The sequence below is a fragment of the Ictalurus furcatus genome, chromosome 26 (genome assembly GCF_023375685.1).
Source record: "Ictalurus furcatus strain D&B chromosome 26, Billie_1.0, whole genome shotgun sequence".
Lineage (NCBI taxonomy): Eukaryota > Metazoa > Chordata > Actinopteri > Siluriformes > Ictaluridae > Ictalurus > Ictalurus furcatus.
This window is the reverse complement of record NC_071280.1, coordinates 18,591,309-18,608,808: the sequence shown is the minus strand read 5'-3', so window position 1 is coordinate 18,608,808 and position 17,500 is coordinate 18,591,309. Positions and strand designations below refer to the sequence as shown.

Sequence of the window (17,500 nt, the reverse complement as noted above, 5' to 3'; positions counted from 1 at the left end):
GCCATTCGTGTGTCTGTTGGTGGTGGGATGTAGGTTTACGATACCATAAACATATCTTACGATACTACACCAGCTGAAGTATCACGATACCGAGTAGTATCACGATGCCCCACAATATTGTGTTAATTCATCATTCAAATCTACAAAATGAACCAAATTTACAGAGAACGAATAACTGGCTGTCGGAAAAACTCTAGAACAAAATCATACGATTGGCAAGCAACTAATTCAATGTGCCACATATTTCATCTATCATTCCCCAGAGCAACAAAGTCAGGCAAATGGAAATTGTTCTCAGAGAACCAAGAATGAACACAACATTAGGAATAAATAACTGAATTTGGAAACGAACTCCAAGTTAAAAAATTGGGAATGTTAGCTCATTTGGTAGCAAACAGGAAGTCTTGAAAGATTAAAGTAAAGAACTTAAGTTAAATGAAGCGTACTAACCTTTGTATACTCCACAAAAGCCGTGAGACATGTCGTTTTAGCGAAAATAGTATTAACTCTAGCACACACACAACATTACTTACAGTATGACCGTACTGACAATACTATGGTTTAATAAAATATAATGGCATCAGTTGGATTTTGAAGGTTTAGAATCGTTCATTAAAATAGTTTCTACATCTCCAATGAAGGAAATCTGAATGATTTTTGTTCTCATGTTAATTGTGTTTTGTTCTCGTTGGACGAAACTTCCAGCCATTTGCATAAGCATGAGGATTTGTCATGTTAATTCAGTGATTCTTGAGTTTCTGACTGTGTTATGTTCCTCTCCCCCACAGAGACGTCTGAGTATCTCTGCATCTTTTCAGTCTGACTAATATTATTCTCATACAAACAAAGCAGTGTTTTAATGGAAAGTCTTGCTGTGAAAGAGTTCAGCAAGGCTGACAAGTGTGCAGGAAATGACTCGGTATTTTCGACAACTGTTTATTTATTTATTTCTCTTTAAGGAGCTTGTTCCAATGTGTTTAAATTGCTATAATTTTGATAATGGAAGTGTGGATCTGTGAGAATGTCACTACATTAATCAGGCTGGGAACTCGGCAGGCGATTAAGCCCTCATTCATCTGAGTGATTGGGAGTGGAGATTATGGAAAAGAAAAAAAACAACAAGAAAGGAACACAGAAAGGAAGAAGAAAGGATAGGAATGACAGAAATGCTGAAGGAAAAGAGGATGGCAAGAAAAGAACAAAGGGAAGGGGGAAAATGGCAGGGTAGGGAAGACAGAAGACAAATAGGATAGGAAGGAGGGAAAGAAACCTGAAAGAATAAAGGAAGGGAGGAAAGGCATGCAGAAAGGAACAACTATGAGAATACAGGAAACCATTAAGGAAAAAAAATGGAAGTGGAAAAATAAAAAGAATTTTATGTAGGTTTTGTTGTTGTTGTTGTTGTTTGCCTTATCAATTAATTTATGGGCGACGAGGACGCAGGTAAACCATGTCATTATTTGGTTCTTACTCGGTTGGGAAATGCCAGACTTGCCTCCAGTTTTTTTATGAAACATGTCTGTGGCTAGAAACCTTTAGGATCGAGTTCAATTAAAACTGCACATGGCAAATGAAGTCGACTGATAAACCACTCACTCAGCATAGAGTTTACAATCTCAGCTCTCATTTGGAGATTCACCACCAAAAAGAAGAAAACCACAAAGAAGCAGAGTTGGACAACAATTGCTTAAAAATGTTGTCAGTTACTTCTCCAGCTTAAGCATAACTTTAAGATTGTTCATTTTTAAACATAATATTGCTTTTGTACAATATGTATAGTCCAGATTTATGGAATCCCTGAACAAAATGATGAGATGTTTCAGGGTGGATCCAACTGCAGAGTGAAAACCAATGCTTGCTTATAAATAAATGGGCAAGCAGGGTTTGTTATATGATATATGATATATGTTATATGATATATATACCCAGAGATATCCTTAATCTGTTACATCTCCTTTCAATAGTCGTATTCTGTTCTTAATTTCTTTCTCTCTTACAGGCCATGCCTTAAATCTCTCTTGTCCCTTCTTTTCAGTTGCTTTTCTTTTCGATTGTTATTTGCCTTTCTTGTTTTCACTCTTACCTCAGGCAAAATCCTGACATACCGTACCAATCAGTCCTCTACAAAGGTGCGATGAAGCGCTGCCTCAAAGGCTGGCCTTAAATATCCAGCCTCACAGGTGCAGGCAAGTGCTGCCTCAAAGGCTGGCTTTACTGGTGCAAGCAACCCAGGTAAATCAGCCTGAGAATTCTGGGCAACCGAGTTCTCGCTCACGGCCAATGCCCTCTGCTGGCTGTCGGTGATGTAGCGCAGCCTTCTTTCTCTTCTTCCACTTCTTCTTCTTCTTCTCCTCCTTCTTCTTCTTATTATTAAAATGATTACAAATCCAAAATATTAATTTGCAATAGGGACATAATATTTTGTCATTTGAAGACAAAATGCATATAATTACAAAATAGCTTCCTGTCAGAAATACATTTTGTATTGACAAAGAAAGAAAGAAAGAAAATAAAAGAAGGATGAAAAGACACAATGCTTAAATGAAAGAACATAAGAAATGACTACTACTACTACTACTACTACTACTACTAATAATAATAATAATAATAATAATAATAATAATAATAATAAATAAATAAATAAATAAATAAATAAATAGATAAATAAATAAATTTAAAAAATGATAATAAAGAGCAAAAAAAAAAGAAAGAAAAAAGAAGAAGACATGGTGTTCCAGGTGACTTCCACTGTGTTGCTAGGCAGTTACTATGGCATCGCAGGTAATTGCTATGGTCTTAAAGAACGAAATAAACTATTGCACATGCTTACTATTACCACAAATAATTTGTGTAGCTGTAACTTCAGATGTAAGATTGTAAGATTGTAGAATTCACTAATATGGGAATGGGAAGGGTTAACATCTCTGCTCCAGCCAGTCACTAGAGGACCTCAAAGACATCTTAACTTCACTTTTACGCGCTTATCATTATACACAATCATATATCCACTCCTAAATACAGTACAGAAGGCTACATCACCAACACTGTCTAATACTGCCCTCTAGTGATGACAGAATGGTACACACATTATCATTCTCAGGGTTAATATACCCTACCTTCTCTCCCTTCCGTCATGTATCAACAATTCAGATTCAGCTTCCTTTTAAATATTCCAAAGACTGCAACAACCTCGTGTTTGTGTGTGTGGTGGGGGGTTGTGTAGAGTGTGTATGTCGGTTTGTGTACAGTGTATGTGTGTGTTGCTCAGGTTCGACATTGCACTGCAAATAAGTAAAAGCAGACTCTGTCTCGGACGCGACGTCACTCTGCGGCACCGTCGGGAGCGCGCCGGGCGCGGTCACGATGCATGGGAGGGGTGAAGAGGGAGCGCGCAGTCTCGGGCGCGAGCACTTTGCCGGAGCCGGTGCTGCTGCTGCTGCTGCTGGGAGAAGATCCACTATAAGGATTTAATTTTCTTTATTATTTATTCAATTCGCTCAATTTTACACCGACATCACTAAGCGGCCAACATGCGCGAGATCGTTCACCTGCAGGCGGGACAGTGCGGAAACCAGATCGGAGCCAAGGTGAGAGGTGTGTGTGTGTGTGTGTGTGTGTGAGAGAGAGAGAGAGAGAGAGAGAGAGAGAGAGAGAGAGAGAGAGAGTGAGTGAGTGAGTGAGAGTGAGAGTGTGCGTGTGCGAGAGAGAGAGAGAGAGAGAGAGTGTGTGCGTGCGTGCGCGCGCGAGTGTGTGTGTGTGTGTGTGTGTGTGTGTGTGTGTGTGTGTGGATATCCTCATATCACCACAATGACCCAGAAAACCCTGGCGCAGGACTGTTCTAACCAAACCTGCAGCATTTACAGATTTATAAACACTTCACTGGAACATTATAATAAAGAGAATAAGTGGAAAAGTAGCCTAGAAATCTTAAAGAATAAGAATAAAATTAAGTCGTGTTCACACGTTTTCACGGTAAATAACGGCGTTGATGGAAAATCAGCATTTTCATTTTTATTTTTTTAATTTTACGTTTAATCAAAATTCAAATCAAGAAATAAATAATCAAACATCCCCAGCAATGATGTCGTTCTTTAAATACTATTATAATGCTGTATTTACTTTACTAGGATAATTAGCTCTTTATTTCAATGACCTGAACTAACAGTTTTTAATGGATGAATGTAATTGTAATAATGTTGATGAAACATAGCTGGTGATGGGAGGTGGTTGGTGGGAGGTGAGGTGTGATTTGCTTTGTGTCTGGTTCAGTCTGGATGATGAGTGGGCGTGACTTTAAACCACACAATTAATCTGATTTCTGTAAAATCTTTATGATTCTGTCGCTTTTTCTCTGCATTATGGTGTGGAAATTCCTGGAGATGAAATTCAGGGTTCATTTGACGGCTGGTGAGATTTTTCCTCTGGTTGTGTCAGTACATGGGTGTGGTTCGGCTCTCCTGCTGCAGAGCTGTGGAAACAAATATAATGTGATCAGTGGATAAATAAATAAATAAATAAATAAATAACTTAAAACATAAACATTACAGTTTAGGTCTAAAGACAGACTGGAGATCAATGATCGGTGTAAATGTGGTCAGATAGTGGGAAACCTGTCATTCAGACAAACAAAACAAACATTGATCTCGTGTGTGTGTGTGTGTGTGTGTGTGTGTGTGTGTGTGTGTGAGAGAGAGAGAGAGAGCGCTTGAGGATGATTCACTGTGCAGCACACAATGAAACCATTTAGAGATATGCATAATTACATACTTATTTGCATATTCAGAGATGTATCAGAATCATATGATAATTTTGCTGTTAACTATCTATCTATATATCTGTGTGTATGTATGTGTGTGTGTGTGTGTGTGTATATATATATATATATATATATATATATATATATATATATATATATATATAGCTAAGTGCAAAATTAAATATATAATGTGTGTGTGTGTATATATATTTAATTTTGCAGTTAACTAGCAATATATGTATATAGTAGTGTGTGTGTGTGTGTGTGTGTGCGCGCGCATTGATCCATCCATCTTGAGTCTGTTGTCCTCCCCCACTCTGTCCATCGTTTCCATTTCCCCATCAGAACTATACAGTAACAGTGGTCTTTGATCTGATGATAAAATTTAAGACCGTTTATATGGCTATGCGAAATCTTCTAGTAAATCTTCTCTACAGGATGATTAGTGTTGGAAAATGATTTAATTGTGTATGTATGATGGTACACTATAATTCAGTTCAGTTCAAATGTATTGTTGTTGTTGTTGTTGTTGTTATTATTAATAATACTAATACTAATAATAATAATGATGATGATGTCCACAGGATAAAACAGCACAGATTAATATCTGTGAAATATTTACTTGTACTCGTTCAGATCCGTTTATAGAATTTCATAAAATAATATATTCCTGTATCTGGATTAATAGAGTTAGAAAGATATGATTTACGACATAAATAAGATAAAACGGAACAAACGGCACTGCGAACCCATAACAAATGTTATTTCTCCAGCACTTTTATCCTTTTAACTTTTCTAACAAGATGTATAACTGCTACACTGATATCATGAGTAATCATTGTACGGGAATTAACTTGTAACACTTTGATTGTTTTTTGTTACACCTTAACAAATAAAAACAAATCAGTATACAATGGATGAATTTTTTTTCAAGATTTGTAATAAATAAATAAATAAAGACGTATGGTAAATAAATAAAGTAAAAACTTCTTTTTTTTAAAAAATAAGTCAGTGACTGTTTTATTAGCTTTTCTGTTTTCTGTTATTTTTTATTTTATTGTCTAATTTTTATATTTCTCTTGCTCTTGTATTTATTAGACTGTTTTATTTGCTATAGAACACAAAGTTTTATTTTAGTGTGTGTTAGAAATAAATTGCAGATGCTTTCAGCGACACATAAACAGCCATTAGATATACATATAAAATTACATATAAAATAATTTTAGCTTGAGGAATATTTTGGCACACGGTGATTATTTATGACTATTAGCATCTTATAATAACTGTTAAACTGTCTGCTCTGCATCTTTGTGTTTCTGCAGTTCTGGGAGGTGATCAGTGATGAGCATGGCATTGATCCCACTGGAACCTATCACGGAGACAGCGACCTGCAGCTGGACCGCATCAGCGTCTACTACAATGAAGCCTCAGGTAAATCTCACTGCACTACTCAATGTTACAGCCGGAGAAAGGTCACGTGAGCTTCAGTCGTTTATCTTCAGGTGATTTCTTTTTCCACACTATTCATTTTTTTCCTAATATTGTTCCATTCATTTTATTATGTGATCACATTCACATTCACATGGGATCACATTCAACCTACCTGATGGGTTCATTTTTACATAAAAGCGCTGTGTGAATTTTATTTCATAAATGTGTTCATATTCTCGGGATTATTTTTAACCCTTTGAAAATGTCGAATGTACCACATTATAAACAATTACGTCAACATGGCGTCTCCTTTATTCATACACACCGAGGGACTCAGAAATGTATTGCTACTGTAGAGCTGCTAAAGTGGTGTTTATATGTAGACTTTGACGTAAACGAAATAAGTCGTATATTTAAGACAAAAACGTCAGATTTCAATCAAATGAGACGTTTAAAACAAACAAAAAAAAAACCTGAGTGACCGACTTACGATCACAGTGGGCGTTCCAAACGAGTAAACCAAAGCTAACGAAGATAGCGGTGCATTTAATGTCGTGTAAACTGGACTGTTATCGTGCAGTTTTGCTTTTTCTAGTGTACAGTAACGGTTTCAAGGATAAATATATTGATACGAACCTTCACTCTTAAAACAGACGTGTTCGAAATGAACACATGATGCGTATCTAGTTAAGGACAAGACATTGTGGGTTGCTTTTAACACAATCGATGTGTAGGTACATTTAACACATGCTCTGTGTTAAATTTCCACACAAGGATGTGTTTAAAAAATAACACAGATGTGTTGTTGATACTTTTTCCCCAACAATGATCCTAAAATACTATTTGTTTCTATGCTAAAATTCTAAAATGTTCACAAAATACACAAACAATTAATTTCAGGTGACATTAATTAAAATAATTTAAACATTGGTCAGATTGTAAGAATTGGAGTCGATGCATCTTCGTACAAATCTCCCTCCATCTGGGGAGACGAGTCCCCTCCCTTCCATCTGAAAAGCTGTTAAAGAGCAAAAAGAGCATTGGTTAGATGTTAGCTACAAAATATGGACAAACGCCTTTGGGCTTTAACTGAGAAATTGCATTATAGAATCCCAAACTGTGTCATTTTGGAAATGTGACCTCCGCTCTCCTAATGAACAAAATGGCGCTGTAGCCTCACCAGGAAAATCTAGCTAACTTTATTTAGGAATATATATTTTCCAGCCTTTAGCACCTCCCAGCTGATTTGTTTTGCACAACCTAATTAATTTAACCAACATTACAGAGACAGTGGAAAGCATTACAATCTTCTGTAAACCCATCCTCTCTTTTAATCACATTAACCTTGCGAAGAAGATTTGGCCTCGATGTTACTGAGCTAGCTAAGTTCCGTTAGCCAGTGACTGTCTGCACCTGTTACCCAGCATTAACATTCACCCAATACATGAAGAAACATGACGCTAGTAATGTAACACCATCACTGAGGAAGCAGAACATGATGTTCTCTGTTGAAGCTGTCGCGATAGGTGAAGTTAATTATCACTCGCTGAGTTACTGTTTTACTATGAAAACATTTTTGAGAGCTCGCTGCCTAAATATCACAAACTCAGTCAGGCATTTTCAGCAGCGTTAACGCTAAATAGCGATAAACGCTAACTTACTGGTGGTCATTTGGTTTCCTCGCCTCCGGACTCTGCCTCTGCGTTCATGATCAAAAGCTCAAAGCAACGAACATTCACTTTGAGGCGAGTTCAGATTTATATGATGACGGCGGCAGTACAGTCCGTGTGTGTTGGTCAGTCGTGTGAAATTGTTTTCTTAAAATTGTCTTTTTAACACATTTATTGGATAATTTAACACGTGTTGAAATAGTAATAACACAAAAAGTGTGTAGGATTTTAACACTTGCACACACACAAACAACAAGTTGTAACATGCGGTGAGCGGATAATGCAGGGTGTGTATTTTGTATTTTATTGATACGAATCCAAAAAATCCAAATCCAGACTAATCAAAAATGAAACACAGAAACACCTGGTAAGTGTGTGATTTTTATGTTGTGTTTAATTCCCCATTTTCTCAGGAGGGAAGTATGTTCCTCGTGCCATCTTGGTGGATCTGGAACCAGGAACCATGGACTCTGTTCGATCTGGACCTTTCGGACAGATCTTCAGACCAGACAACTTTGTCTTTGGTGAAGTCAAACACACTTTTTTTGTTATATATAGCTTGGTTTGATTGTGGGATTAAAAGAAAACACAAAATGTACCATGTCACGTTTGATTCTAATTGCAGGTCAATATAAAACATTCCACTAGATGGCAGCACACAGACCAAATTCATAGCAATACGTTTCTCAATTTATTTATTTATTTACTTATTTCTCTTGATCTTCCTGATAGTAGATGGGAGTGGAAATATACAACAGTGAGAATGCAATGGCTTTAAAATCCTTTCTGATTTACAAACACGAGTCATTTTTAACCAATTTTATTTCACCATGTCCATTTAAAATGACCTGAAATTACCTGAATGTTTAAAAAATAATAATAAATTGAGCTAAAGCGTAGGGTTTCAAATTAAATAATTTATTTTTATTTTAAAGTAACTTAAGTAATCTGGGGTAGTGGTGGCTTAGTGGTTAAGGCTTTGCATTACAGAGCAGAAGGTCGGGGTTCAAGCCCCAGCCAAGCTGCCACTGTTGGGTCCTTGAGCAATGCAGTTAACCCTCACTGCTCCAGGGGTGCTGTATCATGGCTGATCCTGCGCTCTGACCCCAACTTCCTGACATGCTGGGATATGCGAAGAAAATAATTTCACTGTAATGTGATTAATAAAGACTCATTAACCTAAATTTTGTTTTCTAAAAAGGTCATTCTGTCCCAAAAAGAAACATGTGTACAAAGCATTTCAAAACATGGCAGTAATCAGTCCCACTGTGGTGTTAGTTATAGGACACTAACAGGTTTTCTGTACTTCCCTACCAGGCCAGAGTGGTGCTGGGAATAACTGGGCCAAGGGCCACTACACGGAGGGAGCCGAGTTAGTGGACTCCGTCCTGGATGTGGTGCGTAAGGAGGCTGAGAGCTGCGACTGTCTGCAGGGTTTCCAGCTCACCCACTCTCTGGGCGGTGGCACCGGCTCTGGCATGGGCACGCTGCTAATCAGCAAGATTCGTGAAGAATACCCCGACCGTATCATGAACACCTTCAGTGTGGTGCCCTCGCCCAAAGTGTCTGATACAGTGGTGGAACCCTACAACGCCACGCTGTCTGTGCACCAGCTGGTGGAGAACACTGACGAGACCTACTGCATCGACAATGAAGCTCTGTATGACATCTGCTTCCGTACGCTCAAACTGACCACACCCACTTACGGTGATCTGAACCACCTGGTCTCGGCCACCATGAGTGGAGTCACGACTTGCCTCCGCTTCCCGGGGCAGCTGAATGCCGATTTGCGCAAGCTGGCCGTCAACATGGTGCCGTTCCCACGTCTCCACTTCTTCATGCCTGGTTTTGCACCCTTGACCAGCAGGGGGAGTCAGCAGTACCGCGCCCTTTCCGTCCCTGAACTGACACAGCAGATGTTCGACGCGAAGAACATGATGGCTGCCTGTGACCCGCGTCATGGCCGTTACCTCACCGTCGCAGCCGTGTTCCGCGGACGCATGTCCATGAAGGAGGTCGACGAGCAGATGCTCAACGTCCAAAACAAGAACAGCAGCTACTTTGTGGAATGGATCCCCAACAACGTCAAAACGGCCGTGTGCGACATCCCGCCTCGTGGCCTCAAGATGGCCGCCACCTTCATCGGCAACAGCACGGCAATCCAGGAGCTGTTCAAGCGCATCTCTGAGCAGTTCACTGCCATGTTCAGGAGAAAGGCCTTCCTCCACTGGTACACAGGAGAAGGAATGGATGAGATGGAGTTTACCGAGGCTGAGAGCAACATGAACGACCTGGTCTCCGAGTACCAGCAGTACCAGGATGCTACCGCCGAGGAGGGAGAGTTCGAGGAAGAGGGTGAAGAAGAGGCCGCCTAAATCGATCCCTCTCCTTCATCTCATCCTTTTATGGTTGCTTCTTTTGTGTTTTCTCACTTACCTTCCCACATTCCCCCGCTTCTACTTCCTCAGGTGTTTTGTGAAGGTGTGTCTGTTCAAGATAAACACTCATTGACGCGTTCTCACTTTTAGAGGTGGAGTATTTTTTTCCTGTGCTCTCTTGAAGGTAACTTAGTCGGTTAAACTCTTCAGTCTGTTGTTTTCCTGTTGTGGCCGATGCGATACTCAGTCTATAATACCTACTTGTTTTTAAAAAATCAAGCAACCTTAACATCAGCTTAAACTGAATAAAATTCTGGTAAAACTCAAGTCTAAGTTGTGTTGTTTTGTGTGAGTGTATGTGTGGCTATCACTGTAGCTTACAGTACAAACACCATAGGGCGCAATTCATATAAATGCTCTTGTGGTACAAGATTAAATTTACTGAGAGGACTGAGCAAGTTCTAGATAACAAAACAGGTTAATAAACACGCCATTGGAAGTTAACCGAGCTATATATTTTTTTAAAGGAAAGAGGAGGAAGAAAAGAGACAGGCTGCTGAAAAGAGAAATAGCAGCTGCGATACAGGAAGTCCTCCTGTTGATTTCCTCTCGACGTGTCTGCTCAAAAGTTGACGCGTGTGAGAGAGAGCTTGAGGAATACACACGTTTTTACACACAGTTGGTGAATTCACATGTAAATGAAGTGCATGCCATTGACTTGAAAATGTGAACAGGCAGGACAGGGCCTCAGCATGTAAATATGTGTTTATAAGCAGATATTTAGAAAGATTTACACGAAACAAAACGTACACACACACACGCTCGGTTTTGGCATAAAATAAATCATAAAATCAGTTCTGAAAGAGGAAGAATACGGGAAAAGGCTTGAGACGCGACGAGAAGGAAACGACAGCACAAGCAACACACGCATGATTCTCCGCACAGATCAGGAAGTGATTCGATCAGCCTGCTTTCTTATCCGTTTGATTATGTGAGCGTGTTGCCCTGTGTGTGTGCGTGTATGTGTATTTGAGAGGCTACTCTCTATAGTGCTACGATGATACAGAAACTCTACTAATCACTTATGGACTCCGTCTTGAAGCTACAACATGGGATCCAGACTAAAGTAAGACTTTAAAACTCTGTTTCTCTGTTTTATCTGATCTGCAGCTCTCTGAGATTTCAGGCCACAATAATACTCCATCGACATTTAAATACGACTCTAAAACACGAGCCTTCTTTACAACAACATGCAGCGAGGTTTCTACGGTATAATTACTTTTTGTGCCTCATTATGCTGGTGGCTTCTTAGAAGACTTTGTTTCCTGGACACTACTTCCTGTCTCTGTGCGTTCATGACATATTGAATTACACATTAAAACCTGCATCGCCGTCTACAAATGTCATATACCGCTGTTTGTTATTGCTGATTGGATAACTGTGGGGGGTCAAATAATTTAGCTTTAATTTTTGATTGTATTTCGGATATTTTCCAGTATAACTTGTTGAAATGACGGTCTCTCTATGGAAACGCACACGCAGTGATGCTCTATTGTTCATCTTAACCTTCTTCTGAAAGCTATGCACGATGACGCTTCAGATTGTTTATCGTCTAACACGGACGCGAAATGTATGATCGATACGAGGCAAGGCTCGCTGCAGATTTTTTTCATCCTGCACGACCTAAAGGATGAAACATGACAGGAAGTGCTGCTGTAGGAAAATTATGAACGACTTGCTGCTATAACAACGCATCCCGAGGTGTTTTATTTCTCTTGTGGTGCAGCAATTTGCTAACGAGTTCATCATAATATGTTTTTATCCTTTTATAGTTCCTTTTTAGACATTGTGGAGCATCTGCGATACATAAGTTCGGACTTAAGATGTGACGTTACAGCTTGACCTCGGACTGTTACAAAGCACTGCCAGTACAAATTACATACAGATATAAACCAATCATTTGCAGGTGCATTGTTATCAGAGTTGCTCTTCTGGAAAATCCCTCAGCACGTCCTGACCAGTCAAATACTAAATGTATTGCTCACACTTGGGCATTTGTTTCAGTTATCATCAAACATCTTTTTTATTTTATTGATTTATGCTCTGTGCCCTTTCTTGAGTTACATCATCTACTGTAAATTGGACCAAGTACATTTTCAGGGTGTTTTTTTTTTTTTTTTTTTTTGTATTCTCCAGGAAATGATCTTATGCCCACTCTATTTATGTTCTTGTTACCGGTCTAATGATCATTTCAAACTGGTTTAACCCTAAATTTTTACTCAATGATAGGATCATTTTCTTCTTGATTGTAAATCCTTTCAGATTTTGTGGTTTGTTTGTTTAACACTTCCCCTTCTCTGATTTTTCTGTGAAATACAAAAATGCGCAATATTTACTTTGCCTGTTTGTCCATTGATTTTGTGGGTTTCAGGGAAAATCCAGATAGGACATTTTACTGGTTCTTTCAAGCTTCGTGCCCTATCGCCAGAGACAAAGGTGAGCAAATATGGTGTGGTGGTTGTGTTTTTTTGGTTTTTTTTTTTCTTTCAGGCTGATGCGGAGTGCTGAGAAAACGGCTCTCCTTCCTGTCACATGACTTAACCAGAAAACCACAAGACAGCCATGGGCGTTGTCATGGAAACACTGTGATGAGCTAGCATGCTAAGATTAGCTGAAACCTGTGGTCACTTTGAATATCACTGAAGTGCAAGAGGAAATAACCTAAAGAGACCGGTTCGAGAGTGTGATGATGTTTAGCCACAATAAATGACCAGAACTACTCTGAGTATTGTTTTTTTCTTTTCTTTTCTTTTCTTTTCATCCTGGAAAAGGGCTTCTACTACATGCTGTAAATGTAAATGTAGTTCAGCAATAGATATTTGCTGATGCAGGCTGACAGTTTTATAGCGTGTGCTGGAGCAGTTATATTTCTACAGGAAGAAGATGTTTGTGGGACTCGGTGACTTCTGTTAACCACATCCTCCACTTACTACAGAAATGAGCTTAATTTATGGGCTAAACTGAGAACACTGCACTTGTGTTTGTTTGTGTGTGTGTGTGTGTGTGTGTGTGTGCGTGAACAAACGTACATCATTAGTATTAATGGCATTCAGAAACTGACTCTGATGATGGTTAGATGATGTAAAAACACACTATGCATGGGGGGGGGCTTTAGTCAATAACCGATCACCTACAAGCTGACCAACGAGGTAGGAGTGTGTGTTAAAGTGCAGAAAGTGTTTAAAACCCCAAGGACAAAACTGCTGTAGCTTTTCCAAGCAGTATCTGCTCGGAGATGCAGCCTTTCCATTAACACAAAAGAGTAGCGGGTGCCAATACTTAACAATACAGAGTTGAGTTCAATTAATACGAACAGACGTTACTATATTAATTCGCCCCAAAAAAAAAAAAGGCGCAAAAAGGCATGTAATAATAGACTGCATCCTGCACACACATTATGATTTCAGGACCTCGATGGAGTATCTTCATTAAGTTGCATGAAAAACACAAGCACAATATCAGAAAAATAAAATGCAAAATAGTATAATATGTTGGATAAAGTGCTGTATTATGAATTGCGGAATAATGAGACTGTAAGCCTTATTGTTAGATTTGCAGTGTTAATTACAACTAGGATGATTTAGAAATATATTGGCAAGATACCAGAAGCCTATTATACAGTGGAGGAAATAAGTATTGAACTTGTTAACTTTTTTTTCAATGAGGTTATAGACATGAAATTTTCACGGGACATCAGTATTAACTCTAGAAACGCAGAAATATAAAGAATTCACAATGTTAAAGTCCATAAATGAAGTTATGTGTAATAAAGTGGAATGGCATGGGAAAAAAAGTATTGAACATGAAATTTTCATGTGAATAGCCTCGTTGGAAATATATTTACTGGGAAAAAAAAAAACATTGACGCATCCAATTCTTATTTCCTCCACTGTAGTTATATCATTGTATTAGTCTTTTTTATGATATATATATAATATATATATAATATATATAATTCTTGCTATTATGTTGCGTTATATTACATTTGACAGCAAATGACAAAAGCTATTTCCTTCTCTTGGTCCTCATTTTCTATCCCTGATTTTTTTTTTTAATTCTTGTTTAAAGCTAAGTGCTCGCATTGAAAGACAGTGGTCTAGACGCTACTGAAAAAAAAAAAACATCTTTCAGGTATACTAAATAGAGTTTAATAATCTCCCACAGAGAGACTGATTAGTTTTCCTTCACGGCCTACACAAGATAGTGCTAACCCTAGTTTCAATACCCAATGTAGAGTAAGCTGTAGGTATAGACGATACAGTATCTACCCCCAACAAGACCATAACACCACCATGTGTCTCAATCTACAGATCCTGGGCTTCTGTTTCACTTCCCAGATGACTTCAGTGATGAGGTTAGTGATGAAAAAAAAAAAAGAAGAAAACATTGTTGTTTACAGTGGCGAAGAATAACAAGCAACTTATTTATTTTTACTTTCTTATTTGCAGGAATGTTTGCAATCCCTTCCTCGATTCTGCTTCCCATACGATATAGAAAGGTAACATTAATTAATTTTATTCGTTTCAATCATGACATAATGTCTTACCAATGAATATTAATCAGACTGATCAACTGATCCGATTCGCAGGGTGAGGGATGGCATAGCTGTGCAGCACTTTACATTTGCGTTGACTGACCTGGAAGGATGCCAGCGATTTGGGTTCTGCAGACTCACCTCCAGCTCCCAGACCTGCCTCTGCATCCTCAGGTCTAAATCCTACATGTCCCTATAACCTAAACACCCTATGTATAAACCTTCATGATCCTACATGTAGCCTACACCGACCCTCAGGCTGTACTGTATAGCAACATTCGTTCATAGTCCTACAAGCAGGTTGACAGGGCTGTGGATTTATTATGCTAAATTGTTCTAGTTTTGGAACAAGGTCGCAGGTGGAAAAAGGAAGTCAGTGGGTGGTGGGTTTTTGAGGCTCGTTTAAAAATAGTTGTTTGGGGGTTTTTTTTTGTTTTGTTTTTGTTTTACAGCCACCAAGATCTTGCTTTAAAGGAAATAATCATAATTCAGTATCTATGAGGAATGGAATAAATTCTGCTGTAGATTGGGAGTGGATAGGGAGCGGGGAAAAGATTATAGCGTGGATAATGTAATATCAGATAATGCAGGTCAGAAACGCCATGACCTTTATTCCTACGCAAAGTCTTCAAATTAAAAAAAAAATTCTCTTACTTTTCCACCATCTAAACTTTCCAGGTCTTTTTGTGAGATTTTGTAAGAAGTAGTAGAGGTAGAAATTCTGCCAAGACCTGGCAACCTTGCCTACAGGACAATCCAGATCATTTGTCATGTATGTATGTATATGTGTATGTATGTGTGTGTGTATGTATGGATGTATATATATATATATATATATATCTGTGTATGTATATATGTATGTATGTACATGGGGCAGTGGTGGCTTAGCGGTTAAGGCTCTGGGTTACTGATCGGAAGGTCGGGGATTCAAGCCCCAGAACTGCCAAGCTGCCACTGATAGGCCCTTGAGCAAGGCCCTTAACCCTCTCTGCTCCAGGGGCGCCGTATCATGGCTGACCCTGCACTCTGACCCCAACCTTCTAACATGCTAGGGTATGTGAAGAAAACAATTTCACTGTGCTCTACTGTATATGTGACCAATAAAGACTCATTATCATTATGTATGTATGTATGTATATATATGGGACTAATTGTGTGTTTCTGTATCTGACACACAGCTATCTGCCTTGGTTCGAAGTCTTTTATAAACTGTTAAATAACCTGGCAGACTATGTGACAAAAGGCCAGGTAAACACTGCATTTCTTCATCGTGTTGCATCAATTTTTTAAAATAAAGAATAACGGGTTTCTGCATAACGGCATGTGATTTTAAATTCGGACAGACGAGCGAGATGAGAGAGTTACTGGCGGCTCTCTACAAGCACCCTGTGCCACTGTCCGACAGCTCCGAAACTCTCCATCTGGTAGGTTCTCTTCCGAAATGAGTTCTAATCGATACACTAGAACCACAGTAAACAGATCGATAAACAGTGGAGGTTCTATTAAAAATATAGTAAAGCTATAATAAATATATATATATATATATATATATATATATATATATATATATATACACACACACACACACACACACACACACACACACACACACACACATACACCCACAGAGAGAAAAGTCACTTGTGCTTAAATCACACTATTTGGATTTTAGTCACTTCACATGTAATGTTTCATTCATTTTGACGTTTCTCGTGTGTTTTTACAGACAATTCAGTTCTCCCAATTATCTGCGATTTCAGTACACATTTTTTTCCACACGCGCTCCCATTTTCCTCAGAATCACATTTGAAATGTATAGCACATGTGCTAACTTTCTAACATTAGACTCATAACATCCTGTCGAAACCATCCTCTCGTCACTCGACTTGGCTTTTGAGAAATTCGTTCACGTGAAACGCGTTTCACGTTTCGTTTGCGAAATTTTTGCACCCGTGGTATTCTTCTTACATGTTTTTTTCCCAGGTTCCATACTTCGTCGCTCCTGATCCGAAGGCTTTACCGTCTATTCCAGAGAGTGTGAGTTTGTATTATCTATCTATCTATCTATCTATCTATCTATCTATCTATCTATCTATATATATATATATATATATATATGTTATCCTTCAACTGGTTGTTGTCTGTATTGCTCTAGCTACTGAATGTGTGTGTTTGTTCAGAGGAACCTGACGGAGCTGATCGTGGCTGTAGACGTGGGGAACCTGCTGCAGCTGTACGCTAGCATGCTGTTCGAGAGACGTATCCTCATTTGTTGCAGTAAACTCAGCACGGTGAGAATGACCGGCGTGCGTTAAAGAGAACCCTCTGAGTTTGCATTAGTGAGAACTGAACTGAAACTGTTGTTGATTCAAACCCTTCCGTGCTACTCTCGGGTCCAGCAATTACACATCAAAACGTGAGAGTAGTACAGGGAAGTGGGAAGGGATTAGGCCACTGGAATAGAGCCGAGTGAGGCAAAAGTCAATGAGAGGTCAATCTGCGGTCCTTAATTCATTTAAGATACGAGTTCTTGTTATTTCTATTAAATGTATATCTCATTTAAATGTTTTTGCCCCCTCCCTGACCTACAATTTCCTCAAATTCTTTACTCAAATTCTTATTACTATTTTTAGGTTACCATCATTTTTTTTCTCTATTTTCGGCTTCTTTT

General features: G+C 38.7%; 2 protein-coding genes across 2 annotated transcripts in view; both read left to right on the top strand.

Moving 5' to 3' along the window:
* The first annotated feature begins 3,200 nt into the window (after positions 1-3,200).
* LOC128601871 (tubulin beta-4B chain-like) lies at positions 3,201-11,190 on the top strand. The gene is made up of 4 exons (XM_053615284.1): positions 3,201-3,587; positions 6,079-6,187; positions 8,271-8,381; positions 9,175-11,190. The coding sequence occupies exons 1-4, from the start codon at positions 3,531-3,533 to the stop codon at positions 10,230-10,232; spliced, it is 1,335 nt and encodes a 444-aa protein (XP_053471259.1). The 5' UTR covers positions 3,201-3,530; the 3' UTR covers positions 10,233-11,190.
* An 8-nt stretch (positions 11,191-11,198) lies between these two features.
* Positions 11,199-17,500, top strand: part of dennd1c (DENN domain containing 1C) — a 16,274-nt gene continuing 9,972 nt past the window's right edge. The window contains exons 1-9 of the mRNA XM_053615283.1: positions 11,199-11,361; positions 12,667-12,731; positions 14,606-14,649; positions 14,744-14,793; positions 14,884-15,003; positions 16,008-16,077; positions 16,173-16,253; positions 16,813-16,866; positions 17,010-17,120. Coding sequence (XP_053471258.1) covers positions 11,345-11,361; positions 12,667-12,731; positions 14,606-14,649; positions 14,744-14,793; positions 14,884-15,003; positions 16,008-16,077; positions 16,173-16,253; positions 16,813-16,866; positions 17,010-17,120 — 612 coding nt within the window. The 5' untranslated portion in view covers positions 11,199-11,344. The remainder of the gene's footprint in view (positions 11,362-12,666; positions 12,732-14,605; positions 14,650-14,743; positions 14,794-14,883; positions 15,004-16,007; positions 16,078-16,172; positions 16,254-16,812; positions 16,867-17,009; positions 17,121-17,500) is intronic.

What these genes read in the sequence shown, in the direction of transcription:
- LOC128601871 (XM_053615284.1), top strand. Translation starts at nt 3,531, where the DNA reads ATGCGCGAGATCGTTCACCTGCAGGCGGGACAGTGCGGAAACCAGATC. An exon ending in GAAACCAGATCGGAGCCAAG is followed by an intron (nt 3,588 to 6,078) that starts GTGAGAGGTGTG and finishes GTGTTTCTGCAG; the next exon opens with TTCTGGGAGGTGATCAGTGA. An exon ending in ACCAGACAACTTTGTCTTTG is followed by an intron (nt 8,382 to 9,174) that starts GTGAAGTCAAAC and finishes CTTCCCTACCAG; the next exon opens with GCCAGAGTGGTGCTGGGAAT.